Source organism: Lacerta agilis, chromosome 11 (genome assembly GCF_009819535.1).
Source record: "Lacerta agilis isolate rLacAgi1 chromosome 11, rLacAgi1.pri, whole genome shotgun sequence".
Lineage (NCBI taxonomy): Eukaryota > Metazoa > Chordata > Lepidosauria > Squamata > Lacertidae > Lacerta > Lacerta agilis.
Genome location: NC_046322.1, coordinates 12355118 through 12376656, shown reverse-complemented (window position 1 = coordinate 12376656; position 21539 = coordinate 12355118). Strand labels below are relative to the sequence as shown.

General features: G+C 45.3%; 1 protein-coding gene across 1 annotated transcript in view; it reads left to right on the top strand.

The window, feature by feature from the left end:
- MBD2 (methyl-CpG binding domain protein 2) overlaps window positions 1-21539 on the top strand; it is a 53747-nt gene that overhangs the window by 14883 nt on the left and 17325 nt on the right. Inside the window, exons 2-3 of the mRNA XM_033164230.1 lie at window positions 12139-12298; window positions 15364-15501. Of these exons, the coding sequence (XP_033020121.1) occupies window positions 12139-12298; window positions 15364-15501 (298 nt within the window). The remainder of the gene's footprint in view (window positions 1-12138; window positions 12299-15363; window positions 15502-21539) is intronic.

Below are 21539 nucleotides of genomic sequence, written 5' to 3'. Positions count from 1 at the left end.
CCAGTCTCCTGACTACGCTTAGGATATTGGGAGCATTCATGTCTTCCCTGAGTCGCGGAGATGGGGAGAAGGCAAGTGAAATGGAGGAAGAGGTTTTCAAAACTCTTCAGTTATGAAGGAAATCTTACGCAAGTCCAATAGATACAAGGCAAGTTCACAGTATTATTAGTGTGTTGCAATCTGGACTCATCTGCATTTTGTAATTATTTCTTTTATGCTTGCAGTACTGTACCTACGTTCCCCATTAATATCGCATATGAGTTCGCCGTGTGGATGTGTGTATTAGACTGTGTACCTAATACATCTCTAAGGCGTGTAGCTCAGGAGAAATGGATTTTTCCAGCCTTCAGATATGAAACACTGATTAAGTTTACAATCCCCAAAAGTTGGCTTATCGAAGCCAATGATCTAGACGTGTGGGAATACGTTTTCAGGTGCTCCTGCACCTTGCCACAGTTTGGTAACCTTCCGCGCTATGTATGGAAGGCAAAGGAACAGGCAGAGGTTTGCTGCCTGGATCCCTCCGCGCTAGCAGCACAGTGCGCCAAAATAACGGTCAGAAAGAAGTTTCCCGCCCGGAAACTCACCCAGATACAGTGTTGTGATTGGTTAATGATATGCTATGACTTTCAGTTTACCAATAAATGGCCCCTGCCCTCTGTAGCGGTGTGTAGTGTGCGCGAGACAAGCCAAGAGAGAAAGAAAGCGAAAGAGAAACCAAGCCGCACAGAGTGGTAGTCGGGAGAGCGCAACTCCACCATTGACTGCAGTCTCTTATTTTATTTCATTTCTAAGTTTTATTTGGTCACTTAGTTTTGGCCAGCTCTTTTATCTTTCCTTTTTGGAACCTCAAGTCTTCGTAACTCCAGAGGAGCCTTCGTGACTCCAAAGAAACCTTCAGAAAACTTCGGAACTCCAAACAACAGTCTCACGACCTTCAGCTTCATAACCAACGTAAATTACCCGTTCACAGCCAGTGGGAGCAGGCTCTCCGGAATTACTGGCTGTCCCAGACGTTGGTTATCCCCACAACGACGGTTATTAAAATGTGCAGTACTGCTATACGAAAACTATCTAGGTAGACCTTAGTGCTATAAATATGTGGTGTTCATAGTGCTGAGAGCTTTAATCATTTGACTAATCAGTGAAAACACTGGTTGGTAGGTTGGTTGGTTGGTTGATTAATGGTGCCAATTTTTAGTGTGTCTATATCTATTTTTGTTTGAAGTGTGTTGCAAGAATATGAAGTGTGTTGCAAGACGTATATATATGGTATATGGCCTGTCACTGCCTTCCATTTTTTCATCATTAATTAATTCCACGAAAAGGAGGAGGATTGAGCCAGTAGAGAGCAACGTATAAATGGCAACTTGCTGGTAGTTAGAAAGACAAAGGCAGAGTTGGGAGTTGGGTGTGAACCTCGAAGTGGGAAGCTGCAGGCTGGGAGAGACAGAGCCATGCCTGATTCCTACTTGAAACCAAGGCTGCAGCTATGGGAGAAGCACGGCCCTCTTGGGGTGTTAATGCTTTGAGCCCCTCCATTGTAGGTTTGGGCTGCATATATGTGTAAGTTAAACTCATATCCTAAAGACACTGCAGGCTCTGCTTTGAGCCCCTCATTCCGAGGAAAACGAACCCTCCGTAAGAGCCTGGAAGAGTTTGGGGTGCCATGCAACAATACTCTCTTGCGATTTTATCTTGTGAGGCGCGGTATATAAATGTATGTAATAAATAACAATAACATAATAACAACTCAAGGGACCCAGGTGGTGCTGTGGGTTAAACCACAGAGTCTAGGGCTTGCTGATCAGAAGGTTGGCGGTTCGAATCCCCGCGGCGGGGTGAGCTCCCGTTGCTCGGTCCCAGCTCCTGCCCACCTAGCAGTTCGAAAGCATGTCAAAGTGCAAGTAGATAAATAGGTACCACTCCGGTGGGAAGGTAAAAAGCATTTCCATGCGCTGCTATGGTTCGCGAGAAGCGGCTTTGTCATGCTGGCCACATGACCCGGAAGCTGTCTGCGGACAAACACCGGCTCCCTCAGCCTATAGAGCAAGATGAGCGCCGCAACCCCAGAGTTGGACACGACTGGACCTGATGGTCAGGGGTCCCTTTACCTTTAATAACAACTCAGGTCCAACCTACACAAGCTGCAATATGTGGTTAATATCATCAGCCTACCTGAGAGGGCTACTGTGAGAATAAGATATAAGAAAATCACTTTGAGCACTCAAGAATTGCACTACAACTATCAGGAAGGGGGAAATCTCAGGACCAGAGGGCCAGATGTGGCCCTTGGGTCTCTTCCTAGGCCACTCCTTCTCTGTAAACCACACCCCTCTTCCCAGACCACACCCCTTTCCACTCCCACTTTGTGTCCTCCTTGAGTGCTTCTGCCTGGCTGAAGAATGGAGGGTTGTGTGTATTCAGACACACCCGAACTACGTGACTTCAAGGCTCAGCCCATTCATGTGACTGCAGTCTGTTTTCACTATTTTTAATACTGAATTTTAAATTATTATAACCTGCCCTGGGACTTGCTATAATAAAAATTATAGACTGAACTTGAAACAACAACAATACTCTCTTGCTTGGGAGTAAGAAGGTTGACGGTTCGAATCCCCGCGATGGGGTGAGCTCCCGTTGCTTGGTCCCTGGTCCTGCCAACCTAGCAGTTTGAAAGCACATCAAAGTGCAAATAGATAAATAGGTACCACTCTGGTGGGAAGCTAAACGACGTTTCCGTGTGCTGCTCTGGTTCACCAGAGCGGCTTAGTCATGCTGGCCACATGACTTGGAAGCTGTACGCTGGCTCCCTCGGCCAGTAAAGCGAGATGAGTGCCCTGCAATCCCAGAGTTGTCCACGACTAGACTTAACAGTCAGAGGTCTCTTTACCTTTGAGTAAACGACAGGATTGCACTGTAATACTGCCACCCTGTATGCACTTACTGAGGAGTAAATCTGGTGAAGCTGCGTGGATCGTACTTCAAACTGAATCTGCAGAGGTTTGCGCTTTGAGATCACCACTTCAAACCAGCTTTCTGGGGATTAAGGGCTGTTTTACTTCGGAGTAAATGTGTTTAGGAGTCCCACAGCAAGCTGCCTTGAGAAACTGCTGCTGAGCAGATTCTTAGTGTTCCTCAATAAGGTTGAACATTTCCCATACGAGGAAGCTAATTTGTAGAGCCTCCTAATTTGTAGAGAGAACTTTTGATGTTGGAATTCCACAGGCTATGAGTGGGTTCAATCCCAGGCCCTGAGCAGCGATGGTAGTCTTCTGCCAAAAACAAAACAAAACACCCCCCAAAAAACAAAAAACCCTGAAATGAAATGCAAACTAGACAGCTTGGGGCTTGTCGTTTGATGTGTTCTTCTGTAGACTCCAGCATCTCAAAGCTAAGGTCTTGATCTTGCAAATCATCTCTGTATATATTTAAATGCCAGTTGTGGGATGGTGCCTAGAGAAATATTGTGTGTATGTATAACACAACTGTTTAACTAGATACAAACTGGCATAGACTGTATAGGAATTCACATTATTACCCTTCTCCTTTCATACCTGGAAACCATAGTTAGAAGCCACCTTTAAATATTTTTCTTCTATGAATTATATATAGATTTTCTTTTTTTAAAAAAAAACCCAAAGCCTTAAGCAGACTTTGGCAAAATACATAAAGGAGAGGAAAGGTTAAAAAAAACAAAGATGCCATTTTTTTTTAAAGAGTGTTAAGAGAAGTAGGTATAGAATGAATATGGTAGATTGCATTTCAGGCTCATCTCAAAAGCCTAAAATTGGTGGTGTGCTGAAATCTCTCCTCTAGTTTCTCAAACTGCCTTCTCCCCACAACTAGCCCTGTGAAAGAGGCTTCTATTTTCCAACCTCATTCTCAAGGCTTGTGAGATTTTCTTTAGAACTTTGTTGGATATGGAGTCCTTATTGTTGAGAGGTGGACAAAGGCATGTTTTTATTTCCATTAAGCATTTCTTCAGCAGCCTGCTTGGCTTTCCTGCACTTCCTGAACTGAAAACTCCTCATGGCACAAGACCTCAGGGTGGCTGTGCACACACACTCCTGTTTACTCAGCGTCCAGTGTGCTCCCACTGCTGGTTTGGGAAGCAGTGTGCACGCAGCATCGGCCACGATCTACATACAGTGGTGCCCTGCTAGACGAAAATAATTCGTCCTGCAAAAATTTTCGTCTAGCAGGTTTTTCGTCTAGCGAAGTGGCAATGCAAGCCACGCTTTTGCTAGACGAAAAAAAGATGAAAAATTTTCGTCTTGCGAGGCACCCCATAGACTTTTTCGTCTTGCGTGGCTGCCTTCCGCTAGACGAATGCCTTCGTCTAGCGAGTTTTTCGTCTAGCGAGACACCACTGTATCTTGTTATTTCTTATGAAATACTATGTTTCAATGCATTGTATCCCAAACAGGGGCATGGGTGGCACTGTGGTATGTGATCAGGAGGTTGGCGGTTTGAATTCGCACAATGGTGGTGAGCTCCCGTTGCCCTGTCCCAGCTCCTGCCAACCCAGCAGTTCGAAAGCACACCAGTGCTAGTAGATAAATAGATACCGCTGCGGCAGGAAGGTAAACGGTGTTTCCTGTCAAAACAAAATAAAAAATAAATAATTCCTTCCAGTAGCACATTAGACACCAACTAAGTTTGTTCTTGGTGTTTCCTGTGTGCTCTGGCTTCCGTCACGGTGTTCCATTGCGCCAGAAGCGGTTTAGTCCTGCTGGCCACATGACCTGGAAAGCTGTCTGTGGACAAATGCCAGCTACCTTGGCCTGAAAGCGAGATGAGCGCCGCAACCCCATAGTTGCCTTTGACTGGACTTAACTGTCCAGGGTTCCTTTACCTTTTATCCCAAACCAGCTTTGCTCCGAATTGAGCAAAAGAACAATCTCACACCGTATTAAGCTGGTAATGTATACGCAGCCAATGTCTTTGACTGAGCTTTAATTGAAATTGACGAAACATGCTTAACATGTGCCTGAAATCTGTGTCTTGCTCCAAGTGGGACAATAAACAGCAGTTCCAAATTTCACAGAAGTGGATTTTGCTGAAACATTGCAAGGGGGTGTGGATTGAATGACCTTTGGGGTCCCTTTCTATGTTTCTATGTATGCTTGCTTATTTTGTTCTTAGGGGAAGCTCTTCCCTTTAATCTTTCTGCTACCTTAAACCCACACCTTTACTATAACTGTGAATTTTGCTAGCGTGTGTTACAGTTCTAAGGTGCCATTAGTCTGTAGCAATTAACACTCCCAGTTGCTTGTTACTGAATGCGATTGCTCTGGGCTTTTAATTATATGTGATTTAAAAAATAATAAACTTTGCATAGTGCTATTAAGAGTTCAAAGCACTTCTCATGCATTATCTAGTTGTAACCTTTACAGAAGTGCTCTATTAAGGTCATCTAGGAAGTTCATGGCAGAAGGCGAAATTTAGGAATTGTAATTGTGTGGTATATTCTCCTAAACCACATACCAATTATATGGGATTTGACAGCTGGTCAGCATAGATTGATTATTTGCACCCTCACTCCTTCCAAAATACTGATATTGATTCACTGGAACGATAATACTATGTCCCCCTTTGATTAATGGATAGAAGTTATGACAACTCTTGCAACATATAAACAGATTGCTTTTAGTCAAAGATTGTATATGGAAAAATATAATGATACTTGGAATGTGTTTACAAAAATTATAATGCCTTGTTAATAATTGTACAGTGGTACCTTGGGATTGTTGATCAGAAGGTCGGTGGTTCGAATCCCCGTGATGAAGTGAGCTCCTGTTGCTCGGTCCCTGCTCCTGCCCACCTAGCAGTTCAAAAGCATGTCAGAGTGCAAGTAGATAAATAGGTACCGCTCCGGCGGGAAGGTAAACGGCGTTTCCGTGCGCTGCTCTGGTTCTCCAGAAGCAGCTTAGTCAATCTGGCCACATGACCCGGAAGCTGTCTACGGACAAATGCCGGCTCCCTTGGCTTATAGAGCGAGATGTGTGCCGCAACCCCAGAGTTGTCCGCGACTGGACCTAATGGTCAGGGGTCCCTTTACTTTTACCTTTTACCTTGGTTCTCAAACTTAATCTGTTCCGGAAGTCCATTCCAAAACCAAAGCGTTCCAAAACTAAAGTGCGCTTTCCCATAGAGAGCAATGCAAAACGGATTAATGCGTTCCAGACTTTTAAAAACAACCCCTAAAACAGCAATTTAACATGAATTTTACTATCTAACGAGACCATTGATCCATAAAATGAAAGCAATCAACAATGTACTGCAGTCACACACACACACAATCAATCAATCAATCAATCAGTAGCTGAACTGGGTTCCACAAAGTCACAAAAACAAAACAAAAAGAGCCACAAAAACACAAAATAAATAGCAGAAACAGACAGACCTCAGTGTAACACTCAAAACAGAAGTGTGGCATTCAAATCGGAAGCGTAACAGTCAAAACAGCATATTCGGCTTTCAAAAAAAGTTCGCAAACCACAACACTTCCGGGTTTGCAGTTTTTGGCTTCCAAGTTGTTTGAGAATCAAGGTGTTTGAGAACCAATGTACGGCTGTATACTCATTGGAATAATAACATTACTTATATATATCGTACTTCGTTATAGTACCGTGTTACAGTTTCAAGTACCTTTTTGGTTCCCCCCTTCATTTTTTCCCTTTGTGTCCACTGAAAAGTTTCAATATAATATAATAATAACAAAAAAAGGAATTGTAACTCTGTGAGGGGCAGACATCAGTGCCCAGAATTCCCCCATTTTTTTTGGAGGGGGTGCACTTTGAATGCAGTTTTAGAAACTCAGATACTGTATATAATCTCCTTAAAGTAAGGGTGCAGTCACCAAAACAGAATGTCTAGTTGCCATTTTGGGGCAAGACAGCTCTAAAGTCTTATTTTTCAAATGATGGACTGAGTCTGATTGATTCTCAGTTCAACATCTGGCTAGTTCAGATGACAACCTTGAGCTAGGTCAAGACCTTTGAGAAGAAGAAAAGTCCCTTGATCCAGGGACATATTTCCTGGCCTATTCCAACCTCTTTTTCTTAAAGGTGAAAAGGACCGTTCTTCGCAACTGTGAGCAGGGCAGTGTGGGATAAGTGGAGACAAGCTTCAACAATTAGCTATACCGTTGTTCACTGCTCCTGCTCAAGCTGCACAGAAAAGGCATTTTGATTCCTGATATTCATTCTGATTGTCCGGATAAAATATAACTGATAGAATTCTACAGGATGGGGTATTAGAGTATGAAAACATAAAAGATCCGGCGATCCCCAGGCATGCACCTCCAGATGGTGGAGACGTCGTGCGCCCAGGCATCTTCATGTGGCCGATAGCCCAGTGCAGAATGCTCCTGGCACCTGGCTAGTTTTGAACACTGTTTGAAGGCACTGTAAAGGTAAAGTAATGTACGGAAGTGAGAGCTGGACCATAAAGAAGACTGATCGCCAAAGAATTGATGCTTTTGAATTATGGTGCTGGAGGAGACTCTTGAGAGTCCCATGGACTACAAGAAGATCAAACCTATCCATTCTTAAAGAAATCGGCCCTGAGTGCTCACTAGAAGGACAGATCCTGAAGTTGAGGCTCCAGTACTTTGGCCACCTCATGAGAAGAGAAGACTCCCTGGAAAAGACCCTGATGCTGGGAAAAATGGAGGGCACAAGGAGAAGGGGACAACAGAGGATGAGATGGTTGGACAGTGTTCTCAAAGCTACTAACATGCGTTTGGCCAAACTGCGGGAGGCAGTGAAAGATAGGCGTACCTGGCGTGCTCTGGTCCATGGGGTCACGAAGAGTCGGACACGACTGAACGACTGAACAACAAAGGTAAAGTGTGCACTCAGACCCGGTCTTTTAGCTGCTACACTGCGCCAAACGACACCGCAGCAGCAGCCCACTTTTTTCCTCTCTCTCGGGTGCCCAGATGCAAGAAAATTCAGTGGTTGAACAAAAAACGGGAATTTTTGACAGAGGTCAAAGCAGCTGCTTGCTTGAGCCTCCTTCTTTCCGCAGGGCTGTTAAAAGCAGGAATGTGGAACCATTTTCAGACCGAGGGCCGCATTTCCTTCTGGGCCAGCTTCTGAGGGCCAGAAGCGGGCAGAGCAGTGAATGCACCAGCAAAAGACCAGGGACTTCTAACAGTCGCACCATTGCTAGCCTCAAAACAGTCGGCCGGCACGAGCGCCGTTGTTGCTAGTTGAATGTGATGAGTGCTTTTCATGATCTTTGCAGTGAAAGGTAATCTGAGCTTGCTGCACGGCAGCGGGTGTGTGTTTTGACTCTTAGGTAATGGGGTTTGGCAGTGGGGAAGCAAGCCGTCAAGTGCTGTTGTACTCGAAGTAGTTTCCCTTTCAAGCTTGGTTCCCTCTGACTGAGCAAATCCTTCACTTTTAAGTATTGGGTTGTGCAAAGGCGGCGTCTGGAAACCCTGCTGTCAGTGGCATTGCGGCCAGGGAAATGGATCTGGGAGCTGGTGCCCTACCTGTCCCTTGTCAACAGGCTTGTTTGCCTTCTGACGCAGTTGCGCTGTGCAAACCTGCTTAAAGAGATGAGATTGCAGAGGCGTTGTTTAAGGCGACAGGGTGTGCAGTGGTGGCTTCCTGGTTGTTTGAAAAGCAGCAACTCTTCCATAAATGCCCAGAGGTTCTTTAGAGAGCCTTTTTGCCAACCTGGCACCTTCCAGATGTTTTGGACTACGACTCTCATGAGCCCCAGTGAAAAATGATTGGTGCTGCTGTTGCCGATACAAGGATAGGCAGTGCTGGCACCTCTTGGATAGGTACCATTTTGGACTGGTGCTCCTCCTGCCCACTTCCTGCCTTTACGAACTTCTAAGAAGCCCAAAATGAATATTTCAAGTCGAAACAGAAGCTGGCTGGCATGTGCATGTCTACACTTTTCAAAGATCTGTGACTCCACCTGGCTCCCAGCCGCGATTGGTCAAGCTACAGTGTGGGGCCAATTCATATTTCTTTTTCTTCAATCCTTTTGTGTAGCAGCTGTGGCCTTGGAAGTTTTCCAGCCAGGCCTCTACCATTGCACAAGGGCCATTCTGAGCTGCCCTAGCCACCCACTTGAATCTAAGAGAACGAGGGATGTGGGGTGTGTGTGTGTGATTTTAGCTTAGCTGAATGACGCCCTGTTTGTGGCAGACGGAAGGTTATCTATCTGTGTGTGGTGGAGGAGAGATAATATGACTGGTCTTTCACATTAGGAAATGATGTGTCACCCACATGAATGAGTGGCCCTATTAATTGAGGTTGGTTCCTTGACTAATTACAGTAGTAAGAGCCACCGTGTAATTTTTTTTAAAAGTCCATCTGAACAGAGTATCTCTTTTCAAGTGGTTTTATTGGGTGGACTTCCTCTTCAAGCCTTCTTCTGAAACATTGGTTTTTATAAAGGCAAATAATAGGAACCTGGTTCTTAAAACAGGAATGTAAATTATTATTATTTTTTGGCAGTATTTCTGTCCATGTTTCATCCAGATGTTCTGAATTTTGCTTGATAGTTCTACTTCCTCCACACACACCCCATTCACATCTGCTGTACTTCTGAACCTGTTGCAAATTGTTACCAGATTCCAGCGAGCTGTGCCGTCTGATCTCTGTGCCTGTAGCAGGGGCCTTTGCCCTTCCAAAATGCGTGGAGACGGAAGGAACTTGTAAAAGCATCCAGAGAGCCAGCATGCTGCAAATGGTTAGAAGCAGGTGCGGGGAAAACCTTTGGCCCTCCAGATGTTGCTGAACTACAGTTTGCATCAGCTCTGGCCATTGGCACTGCATGCTCCCCCCCCCCTTTTTATTAATTGCTCCAGGAGGCCTGTGAAACAACAGTGGCTTTAGTCAGCAAAGGAAAACAGGAGGAGAAAACTGCTTTATGGTTTAGTTATGTACTTAAGGAAACGTGTACCAGGAACCTGTAAGCTCAGTTTTAATTTCGAAAAGTCTATTTTAAAAAGGCGCCACTTTCATTCTGACTCTTTTGTGTGAGCTTAGGAATCCTAATGCTCTGCAAAAAAAAAGTCACACCACTTCAGCTGGGCTCCTAGAGCCACGTGGCTTTGTGGAAGCTTCAAAGCCGCATTGCAAAGAGAATACCTGATCTCTGGCCATTAGCCCCGGAGAACAAGCTTCTGAACCGCGTTTGAAAAGGCAGAATCCTTTTGTATGCTGTCAGACACCTGCAATCTTTTTTGAGGACCGTTTTAGCCAAGCTGCAGAGGTGCAAGAGATCTTTGATGAGAATGAGCATGTCCAGTAGCATCTGTAGGCGGGTTCGCACAAGTATTGATCCCTTGTCACTCAGCTGCTTGGCACTTGGGGCTTGATGTACATGCTCATTGTTTGGCAATGGCACCATGTGTGAATGAGCTGTCGTGGATCTTATGCATCAGCTCAATGGCAGTATTCCTCCCCCCCCCCCCAATCAGTGCTTGTATTCAGTTGGCAATTGGCAGGTGGCTGAAAACTGGGTGATGGGCAAGAATGTGTGAATGAGGGCTTGATGAATGTGGAACATGGCAGCTATCTCCATTAGGAAGTATCTCAAATAAACTGTGGGATACCCCCCGAAGGGTCAAACGGCTCCCCCCCCCCAATGAATTGGATTTTTTTTTTTTTGCTATATTTAACTACTGTATCTGGAAAGCGAGCTTAGATGGTGGCTTGCCAGAATCCACCCACCGAGCTGCTTGGTTCAGTAGAAACCAGAACCTGAATTTCTCACGTCCTACTCACGTCCTGTTCACTGCAGAGCAGGGTCGATTGCACATTTCATGGCAGCCAGCTGGCTGCGTTTTTGCCCTGGTGTTTCCTGTGGAGAGCACGCAGAGTGCAAAGGAGTGGTGCATGTTCCCCTAAATGCGCATTAGGCATGTTCCAAGGACACACTGGTAAGTGTGTGTCTCCCTTGCCCTTACTGCAAAGTATTTGGAGATACACAGCTCCTCTTTGTAAACCGTGCGCATGGTCCCCAAACAGAAGCGTAAAAGCAAGTGTGCCTGGTGCTGCAATTGGATTGGCTGCAAAGATGTTGTTTAAACACCTGGTGCAAGCCCAGATGCCCCTTGCATGTTTCTTTTGAAGCAGGCTTGGCCAACACGAATCTCTGCCGAAAAACCAGCAATTTTAGTGGCCTTGTTTCCTTGACAGCTTTAAATTCCAGCTGGTCATTGTAAGACTTCTGTTAATGAAAAAAACGGTCCCCAAGCTTGCTTTCTTCCTCTTCCCTCCCACTCCGCTTTCCTTTGTTGTTGTGACTTCTGGCCCTGCTCCTTGGGTTTACAATCAGTCTTATAGGTGGCGTTTGTAACCTACTCTGCCCCCGTCCTTTTTTGTGCTGAAACGAAGGATGAAAAAGTTGTTGTGTATTTATTCGATTGGTGGTATATGACCTTAGAAACAAGTTGCAAAACACCACTGAGAAAAAAAATAAAAAGCACACTGACAGGCAGCCTAACAGTAAAATAATCACAATCTATTAGTGATATAAATCAATTAGTATGTATCAATTATATATTGTAAATCAATTACTGATCTAGGGACTGGTGTAGGCTCAGTGGTTAGGAATGAATCTGTCGCAAGCTCAGGGAACCTCTTGCCTGCAAGCTGAATGTGGCTATTCAGTTCTATTGCTCCAGCGTTCAGGATTCTTCCCTTCCTTGGCTCAACTTGGTGCCTTCGGTGACTACTTTTGTCTAGCTGCAATGTGTCCTTGAACAAAGGATGGAGATATGTTTAAACCTCTGACCTTTGCATAGCTGGATTGTAACTGCTATGCATAGGAAGGTCATAACTGTTCCTTTGCTGTCCTTTAGACTCTGGCCTGGCTTGTCGTGTCTCCCCACCCCACCCCCAGCGAGAAAAAGGTTGCTTTATAAGCAAATGAGGCCTTTGGGCAGAAAAAGACGTGTGTTAGAAGCTCCACAATGCCAGTTACTGGAAACCGCAGGAGGGGAGAGTGCCCCTGTGTTGGTTCTGGTTTGCAGTTTTTCCTGCAGGCAACTGGTTGGCCACAGGATGCTAGATTTAGGTGGGCTTTTAGCCTGATCCAGCCAGGGGTATTAAGTTCTGAATGAAGCATTTCTCATTCTCCTGTTCTTTATATTTGCAGTCCGAGTGGGAAGAAATTCCGAAGCAAGCCCCAGTTGTCGAGATACTTGGGGAACACTGTTGACCTCAGCAGTTTTGACTTCAGGACAGGGAAGATGATGCCTAGTAAATTACAGAAGAACAAGCAGAGGTTAAGGAACGATTCGCTCAGTCAAAACAAGGTTTGTTCGCAAGCACAATTTATAGATGTGTCAGTTCCATAAACTCTGACATCTCTCTTATTCACACACACACACACACACACAAAATTTAAAGCAACAAGAGTTTTTTTGTTCACAACTCCTATCAGCTTCCCCCTGACATCTTTGCATTTATCTTGATCAGTGGTGGAGGCATTTGCTTGGGTTTTCGTTTTTCATTTCATTTCATTTTTTTGCAATGCTCCGGCAGTGACAAAATAAATAGAAGTAAGCCTGGAACATAACCCTTGAAAATAATTCAACAAAACTTCTGCGTGTATAATCAAAGGTACCAAATGTCGGTGCTTTCCATCTGTATGATGAACAGCGATAAGGCTGACAAAACACTTCCACGGAACATTTTGATGCGACAGGTGATGCCAAGAGATTACCTGGTGCATTTTCACAACGTTGTCAACGCCGTTTGTCACCGGGAGAGCAAAAGTAGGTTTTTTGGGCAGGAAGGCTGTCGCTTGCCGGTGTGTGCATTAAAGGGCATTGCAGGGGCCGATCTTCAGACCAGGATTCCAGTAGTTAAGGGATCAATGATCTGCATCGTTCTCGTCCTCCCTGCAAATGGCAGAAAGGCAATGGGAGGAATTCAAAGCGGTTTGGCATTCAATTGACCCAGTGGCACCGCCATTCTCTCTCTCCTCTCCTCCCCAGATTTTCTTCAGAGGCTCCCATCTCTCCTGGGCCTGATTTAGAGGGTGCACAGGAAAGGGTCTGCAGGGGAAAGGAGTGGGGTAGTTCTCCTCTTGTGCTAGCAGAACAGAAGTAGTAGATTGTTACATTTGCATGGTGGACCAATGTTACTTGGCACAGGAATCTTTTTTTGGTTGCTGATACAGGTCTGTGTCAGAGCAGGGCTTTCAGTGTGGCTGCCCCTGTTCTGCGGAACAGCATTCCTGTCGAGAAATCACTGGAGTGCCCTAGCTGCACTTACAAGGAAGCAGACAGAGAACAATCTTGTTCTGACAAGCTTTTCCAGCTGCGCAAAGAGGCTTCTGCCAACAGGTGTCCGCTTTGTATTGTTTCAGGACACATCTGCCTTGCTAGCTCAGTTGGTAAGAGCCTAAGACTCATAATCTCAGGGCCGTGTGTTCAAGCCCCTGGCTGGGGAAAACATTCCTGCATTGCAGGTGTCCCTTCCGACTCTAAGATTCTGTGACCTCTGTTTTGTTGCTGCTTTGTGACTGTTTTTATTCTGTTTTGTATATTACCTTCAGATATATGTCGAAGGCTGATTGATTGATAATAAATTAAGAATGGAGCCATTACTTCTCTCTTAAAAACATAAGAAGGGCTTGCTGGATCAGGCCAATGGCCCATCAAGTCCAGCATCCTGTTCTCACAATGGCCAACCAGAGGCCTGTGGGAAACCCGCAAACAGGATTCAAACACAAGACCACTCTCCCCTCCTGGGTTTTCCAGCAACTGGTATTCAGATGCATTTCTTTCTCTAACCTTAGGGACCCTAGGCCAGCGCAGGTGGCTCTGTGGGTTAAACCACAGAGCCTAGGGCTTGCCGATCAGAAGGTCGGCGGTTCAAATCCCCGCAACGGGGTGAGCTCACATTGTTCGGTCCCAGCTCCTGCCCACCTAGCAGTTCGAAAGCACGTCAAAGTGCAAGTAGATAAATAGGTACCACTCCAGCGGGAAGGTAAACGCCGTTTCTGTGTGCTGCTCTGGTTCGCCAGAAATGGCCTAGTCATGCTGGCTACATGACCTGGAAGCTGTATGCCAGCTCCCTTGGCCAATAAAGCGAGATGAGCGCCGCAACCCCAGAGTCGTCTGCGACTGGACCTAACGGTCAGGGGTCCCTTTACCTTTAGCTTGGTGTCTGTTTAAGTGCTGTTCTGTCCTCTTTCCCTAACCTTAGTGACCCTAGGCCAGTGGTGTCCAAACTTTTTCCGGAGAGGGCCAGATTTGGTAAAGTGAAGGGGCGTGAGGGCCAACCAAAGAGCCAACCAGTGTTGTTGAGCTTTTTTTTAGGGATGAAGTTGTTGAGGGTTGTGTTTTTTTTAGGATTTTACCGCAGGAAATAAACTGCCACAGGGGCCGGATTACTCAGCATCAAATGCAGTCAGTTCTGTATATCCTGTCAGGTTCAGTGATGTGAAGACGTCACTGAGGTCGAAACAAATCGAAGTGAGGCAATGCTTTCCCGGACTAGTCAGTCACATGGGTGTTCCCTGCCAATTGGATCACTGATTGACCTCACAGGAAATCTGCTTTCCAGGCAGTTACATCCCCCTTCCAATGTGATACTGGAAAACCACTCCAGGAAGGGGATGCTTTTGGCTACTATGGAAAATGTTCTATGTACAGTGGTACCTCGACTTACGAATTACTCGACATATGAATTTTTCGACTTACGAATGAAAAAAGTGCCCGCACGCCTACAAATCTTTCGATATCCGAAGGACATCCATTGGCGGTTTTAGATGGGGTTTACTCGACATACAAATTTTTCATTTCCAATGCATTCCTATGGGGAAATCGCTTTTTTCGACTTACGAATTTTTCGACCTACGAATGTGCATTCAGAACGGATTAAATTCTTAAGTCAAGGTACCACTGTATGTTATTTCAGCTCGGCTTCAGGCGAAAAGCATTCCAGCATCAAAACGTTCCCTCATAAAAACCTTCCTCTTCAGTAACCTTGCATGCAGGCAAGCAAAAGGAATTATCAGAATTCCAACCAGGCAGAAATCTCATGGAGGATGTGAAGCAGGACCACAGAGGGGGTGTGGCTGTGGCTGTGATGTAGTGAGAGTCCTGAGGGCCAGGTAAAAAGTCTTGCAGGGCCACATTTGCCCCACCCTTGCTGTACATGCATAGGTATGCTGGTCCATGAAATTTCCCCAAAGCGTATTTTATCATGGTGACTCCTTTTTTAAAAAACATTTGGTGTTCAGGAGAAAAATACGAGCAAGTTCTTGCATGTCCCGTCGTGATTACCAGCCATATAATAACTTCTCTTGTTTCCCCGTTCTGCTTATCAGCTGTGCGATAACATGTGGTTTTCTCCTGTCTTCGAATAGGGCAAACCAGATTTAAACACAACACTGCCAATCAGACAAACGGCGTCTATTTTTAAACAGCCAGTCACCAAAGTTACCAACCATCCTAACAACAAAGTGAAGTCCGACCCACAGCGAGTGATTGAACAGCCCAGACAGGTAACTAGGGGCAATGGGTGGTTTGGGGCCGATACGGCCCAGAAGGACAGCAACTGGAAACTCTTTTGTCACAGAGGAAATGACGTGAAATATTGGGTCACCTGCCGATTGGCAGTTGCGGTCAAATATCCACCATTCTATTCCATTTTTAATACAGAAATACAAAATCGACACTGTCTGAATATCAGCATGATATTTAATGTGCAAGATGCTTCACATTAATACTTTTAAAATGTAATTTAGACAGAGAAAAATGTAATTTGTGCGAAGGAAAAACAATGCAAAATTATTTAAATGACAGGCTCATCTTAAATGTATAACAAACAAGGCTAGCAAAGTGTTCCAACAACTCAACGAAAGAAATAAGAAAGTTATGAAAGCTATTTTATTTTTATTTATTGCATTTATGACTCACCTTTCCTCCAGGGAAGAGCTCAAGGCTACATGATCCCACCCTCACAATAGCCCTGTGAGGCTCAGAGATGGTGACTAACCCAAGGAGAGACCTGGTCTGAACAAAGACATTGGATTCTTATCTCATTATACATGACAAAGCTATCTTTAGCCACCCCACCCCTTGCTTTTTCCTTTAGGACTAATTGCAGTCGTTAACACCCATTCCCACCACCCTTCTGAGTAATACCCCTCCTCACTCTCTCACTATATATAAGGGTCTGGTGACTTCTGTTTCAGTGTATCTGAAGAAGTGTGCATGCACACGAAAGCTCATACCAAGAACAAACTTAGTTGGTCTCTAAGGTGCTACTGGAAGGAATTTTTTTATTTTTTATTTTGTTTTGACTATGGCAGACCAACACGGCTACCTACCTGTAACCAAGGTCACCCAGTGAGTTTCATAACTGAGTAAGGATTCGAAGCCGCCTCTCCCTTGTTCTAGTCTGATGCTCTAACCACTACACCTCTGCATATTGTATTCTGGGGAACCGTAAAGAGCTTCCCCTCAGAACTGTTTTTATTCAGAAGTTCCACTGGTATTGCTGGGGCTCGAATTTCCCATTAGGATTGCAGCCTTAGGACCCGGTCACAGCTTATTTGTACGTGTGTGAGGATATTGACATTTCACATATCCTGCGAGCCCATACTCTTGGTTCACTGGGAGCTTTTTTTTTTGGTCAGTCAAAGGCTTTTCCTGGATGTCTGTTTCTTCTCTGCCTCCCAGATGCATCAGTTGGAAGTCCTTTTGATCTTCATGGATGATTAAAGGTAAAGGTACCCCTGACCGTTAGGTCCAGTTGCGGACGACTCTGGGGTTGTGGCGCTCATCTCGCTCTATAGGCCGAGGGAGCCGGCGTTTGTCCACAGACAGCTTCCGGGTCATGTGGCCAGCATGACTTAAGCCGCTTCTGGCGAACCAGAGCAGTTCAGTGCACGGAAATGCCGTTTACCTTCCCGCCGGAGTGGTACCTATTTATCTACTTGCACTTTGACGTGCTTTCGAACAGCTAGGTGGGCAGGAGCTGGGACCGAACAACGGGAGCTCACCCTGTCGCGGGGATTCGAACCGCCGACCTTCTGATCGGCAAGCCCTAGGCTCAGTGGTTTAGACCACAGTGCCACCCGCATTGATTAGGATGATTAGGCCCTCCTAAAATAGGTTAACCCTTTGAGATGACTTTGGAGACTTGTGGGAGAAACTCTCTCAGTTCTCTAGCAGAAGGCATGATCTGATCTGTTAGAAAGGATATGTGTGTAATATTGGTTCTGTTATGGGCCTGGCTGTTACCTTTTATATTTCCACAGTGAGAGCTGTTGTTCAATAGCAGAACGAACTCCCTCGGGAGGTGGTGGACTCCCCTTCCTTGGAGGTTTTTAAGCAGAGCTTGGATGTCCACCCGTCAGGGATGCTTTAGTTGAGATGCCTGCTTTGCTGGGGGTTGGACTATAGGTGACCCTCAAGTTCACTTTCAACTCTTCCAGTTCTGTGATTTCTTTCCAAGAAAACATTAGGGTTGTACATAGTGAGTATACAACTTGTGTACACAAATGGATGAGCTGTATGGCAAAATCTCAAGACAGTGTTCTTTCCTGTCACCCTGATAACTGACCCTTTTTACTGGAGATGCTATGAACTGAATCTGGGTCTTTTGGTATGCAAAGCAAATGATGATGATGATGATGATGATAAAAACCGCCCATCTGACTAGGTTTCCCCAAGCCATTCTGGGTGGCTTCCAAAATTTACTGTAGTTTTCCGTGTATAAGACAATTTTTTATTATTATAAAATAAAGTTTAAAATTGGGGGTCGTCTTATAGACGGATATTGCAGGGGACGGGACAGGCGATTGGTTGCAGCCGCGAGCAGGAGATTGTCAGCTGCGATTGGGCGGGTGATTGGCGGCTGTGGCAGGGGCTGCTGTCGATTGGCTGCTTCTGCGTCAAATCGGACGGGTGATTGGTAGCTGCTGCTGCAGCAATTGCGCTGGCGATTGGCGGCTGCTGGGGGCAGGGGGCAGACGATTGGTGGTTTCGGTGACACGTGTGATTGGCAGCGTTGGCCAGGCAGGTGAGTGATTTTCTGCAACCCCTCCAAAAAAGCTCAACAACTCTGGGCATTGTCCCCCCACTTTCTTAATTTGGAGTCCCCCAAAATAGGGGTTGTCTTATACCTGGGGGCGTGTTATACACAGAAAAATATGGTAAACACAGCAAGACATCAGGGCTGCCTTTAGATAGATGCTCTGTCATTGAGCTATAGCCATCTCCCCTTTTCTTGCAAGCCTCCTCTATTTATTTATGTATTTTTGTGCCTTATTGGGTCACTGTCCTTATATTTATTTTAAGTAATAGTAATGATAAAAATAATAATAAATACGGTGATGTAAATATTATTGTATGGTATTTTATCTGACAATTATGGTATCATTTTTTTTGCAAGCTGCATTGTAGATGGAAGGGTGAGGTGCAAATATTTTTTCATAAATACCTACGTTAATGAAGATTTCTGATAAGTTTCCCACGGTGGTAACGCACATCCTGGGCAGCTGCCACATCTCAGATTAAGACCCTGCCACCTTCATTTGTGTGGGGAACTACTTTTTCTTTTTTGAATAAATTTAATTAGAGTTTATAAAGAGAGATACAAAACTGAATACCAAGTATCTTTTTTCATCCAACCTTAATCTAAATAAAATGAAAACGTGGAGGAAAAGAATAAGGAAAGGAGAAAAGACAAGAAGGGGGGGGAAGAAATGAGAGAAAACGACAAGAAGGAGACAGAAAAGAACTTAAAAGAGAGAATAGAAAAGATACAAGTGCAGAAATTAAAGAACTTCGGATTCTTCGCCTGTCCGCTGTATATAAACAACAGCAGTCACTTCATTGGTGTGGAACCTCTGACCCATAGGCTGTTTTGGGTGGGCCACACCCTGCATGGTGACAGAAAAAGGCGTCATATTCAGAAAGCACCTAATTCAAGATGCTGCAGCTGCAGAGGAAGGGATGCATCCATAAGCACACTGTTGATTGTTCCTTTGCAACTGTAGCTTGAATTAGGGAAAGCACTGACATCAAGCCAGGACTGCAAAGGAGAAAATGAGAGCACACTTAAGAGCATGCTCCGGATTCTTCTTTCACAGCCACAGCTTGAAGTCTCAGTCACCTGGCATCCTATGACATCAGGCGAGGGACAGGTGGTTCACCCACCCCACCTGTCGAAAGTGGCCCACACAGGGTTAACTGCTCCTGGATCTGGCCCTAGTAGCGGAGATGGGGGAAGACCTCTCTGCCTGATGAGACCTTGAAGAGTTGGTTCCAGCCAAAGTCGGGATGATTCATTTATGGCAACTTCTCCCTCTCTCTCTCTCTATATATATATTCATAACGTTGGAGACCATTCCATGCACAAAAGAATGAAGAACATTTGTTGTGACTTCTCTCGAGTCCAGCAGCATCCTCCAGACCCTACTTGCCATTTCCCGGTAGCTACAGACCAGTGCTCCCAGCGCAAAATCTCCAACATGGATTTCTTAAGTGTTCTAGAACTGTAAAGGCATTGTTACTGTGCCGGCTCTGCAGAAAAGCTTGCGAAGAAGGCACTGAACTTTGAATCCTAAGCAGCAGTCTAAAAATGCTGAAATGGGAGCAGCTTTAGGCTTCAGGTTAATCAAGTGTCTTTTTCTTTGTTGTACGAATGTGTTGAATAGGGAAGGGGCCCAGTTCAGACATTCAGACCTGTGTTAAAAGCTGTCCACATTAGCAGAGAGCCAGCCTTGAGTGTTTGCATGCTCGGAACCACTCAGACAATATCCTTGTGAGTACAGATGGTTTGTCTGATATAACTGAGGCTTCCTATTTGTCTACGTAGCGCCTCGTTTCATTTTGTGCGGTGCTGAGCTTATCACCAGGAGACCGTGGCTCAACCGTAGGCCGCATGCTTTGCATCCCGAGGTCCTGGTTTCTCAATCCCCAGAACCTTCAGTGAAAACAGAACCGAAAAGATCACATATTGTAGAAGCTGACTAAATACCAGCTCCTTCAACTGTTCCTCATAAGGCCTGGTTTCCAAACCCTTGACCATCAACCCTTCCTCAAGCTTGTTAGTATCCTTCTTAAATTGTGATGCCCAGAACTGGACACAGTATTCCAGGTGTGGTCTGACCAAGGCAAAATAGGGTGGTACTATTACATCCCTTGATCTGGACACTATACTTCTGTTGATGCAGCCTAGAATAGCATTAGCTTTGTTTGCTGATGCATCACACCATTGACTCAGGGAAAGAACTCTGGGGAGCCACTGCTGTGAGCTGAAGGGGCAAATAGTCTGACTTGGTGTAAGGCACCTGGCAGAACCCAAGCCAACAGTAATTCACACTGAGCAAGCTGGAGTTACCTCTTTTTACGCAAAACAGGATCAGCACAGGAATTTCAGGCCTAATGAGCATAGCAACTCAGTTCTTGCTCCCATGAAGTAGTTGCCGAATCTAAAGGTCGCTGCCTCCCCACAGCCAGCTATGTCTCCTCCTCTCCAGGATGTTTCCCAAGCATTCTGAGATTGTGCCTCCGTGCCTGCCTTTGCTCCTCCCGCTTCATGCCTCTCCTGCCTCTTCACAAGCCTGACCCATCTCTGCCTCTTGGCCTCCTCTCCTGCTTCAGCTTCTGCCTCCAATTCTGGACCTCTCTCTTACTAAGCCCTGTTATGTCTTCAGCTTCCAACATGCCATCCTTCCAGTCTTCTCCCTCTGATCACTCATTGCCGTCCCACCACCAGACCCAGGGCTCTGAGCCTTCTTCCTCTTGGGGTTCCCCAACTGGTTCCTCCCACCATTCCTCTGTCCAACCAGTCTATGGCATCATCTTTGTCTGTTTCCATCGCATGATAGATGTTGCTGCAGGCCTAGATGCCTGATACAGACAACTGATTTCTCCTCTCCCTCAACACCTCTGGCATTGATTTTAAAAAGGAGACATCTTGTTCACTGCTGCACCCAAACTGTGGCATATCTTGCCCCGTGAGGCTTGGATGATCCCCTCTCTTTAACCATCTTCCACCTGCTAGGAAAGTCATTTTTGTTCTGGGAGACATTTTGCCCTGTCGAGCAGAGAGTATTTTCCTCCCAGATTTGCTGTGCCTGTTCTGCCTCATACTACTTTCCATGCATGTTCAATCTGTGTACACCATTGCTTGAACTGGTACACCCGGTTATTCAAGTGTGATATACAACGAGTGTACCATCTGTGTACCTGTGTTCACAACAGTTGAGCTGTAGAAATCAACGAGTGTTTGCTCTTTGGATCAGGTACCTTTACGTGTGTAGAGACAGCTTGTGCCTGGGTTCAGTGTAATGTGCAAACATGCTTTTTTTTTTGGTGTTGATGTCTCTATGATGGTGTGGTTTTAACTGATTTAAGCTGATCTGAATACCCATATGCAGTAGTAGGGTAGAGATAGTTATATACATGCATCCATATAAATAAACACACAAGGTAAAGTAGCAAAGGCTGTTGATGATAGTTTGGTGAAGGAAAACAGGAATGAAATAATCGAGTTGTCTTGCAAAATGTGTAAATATGGACTGAA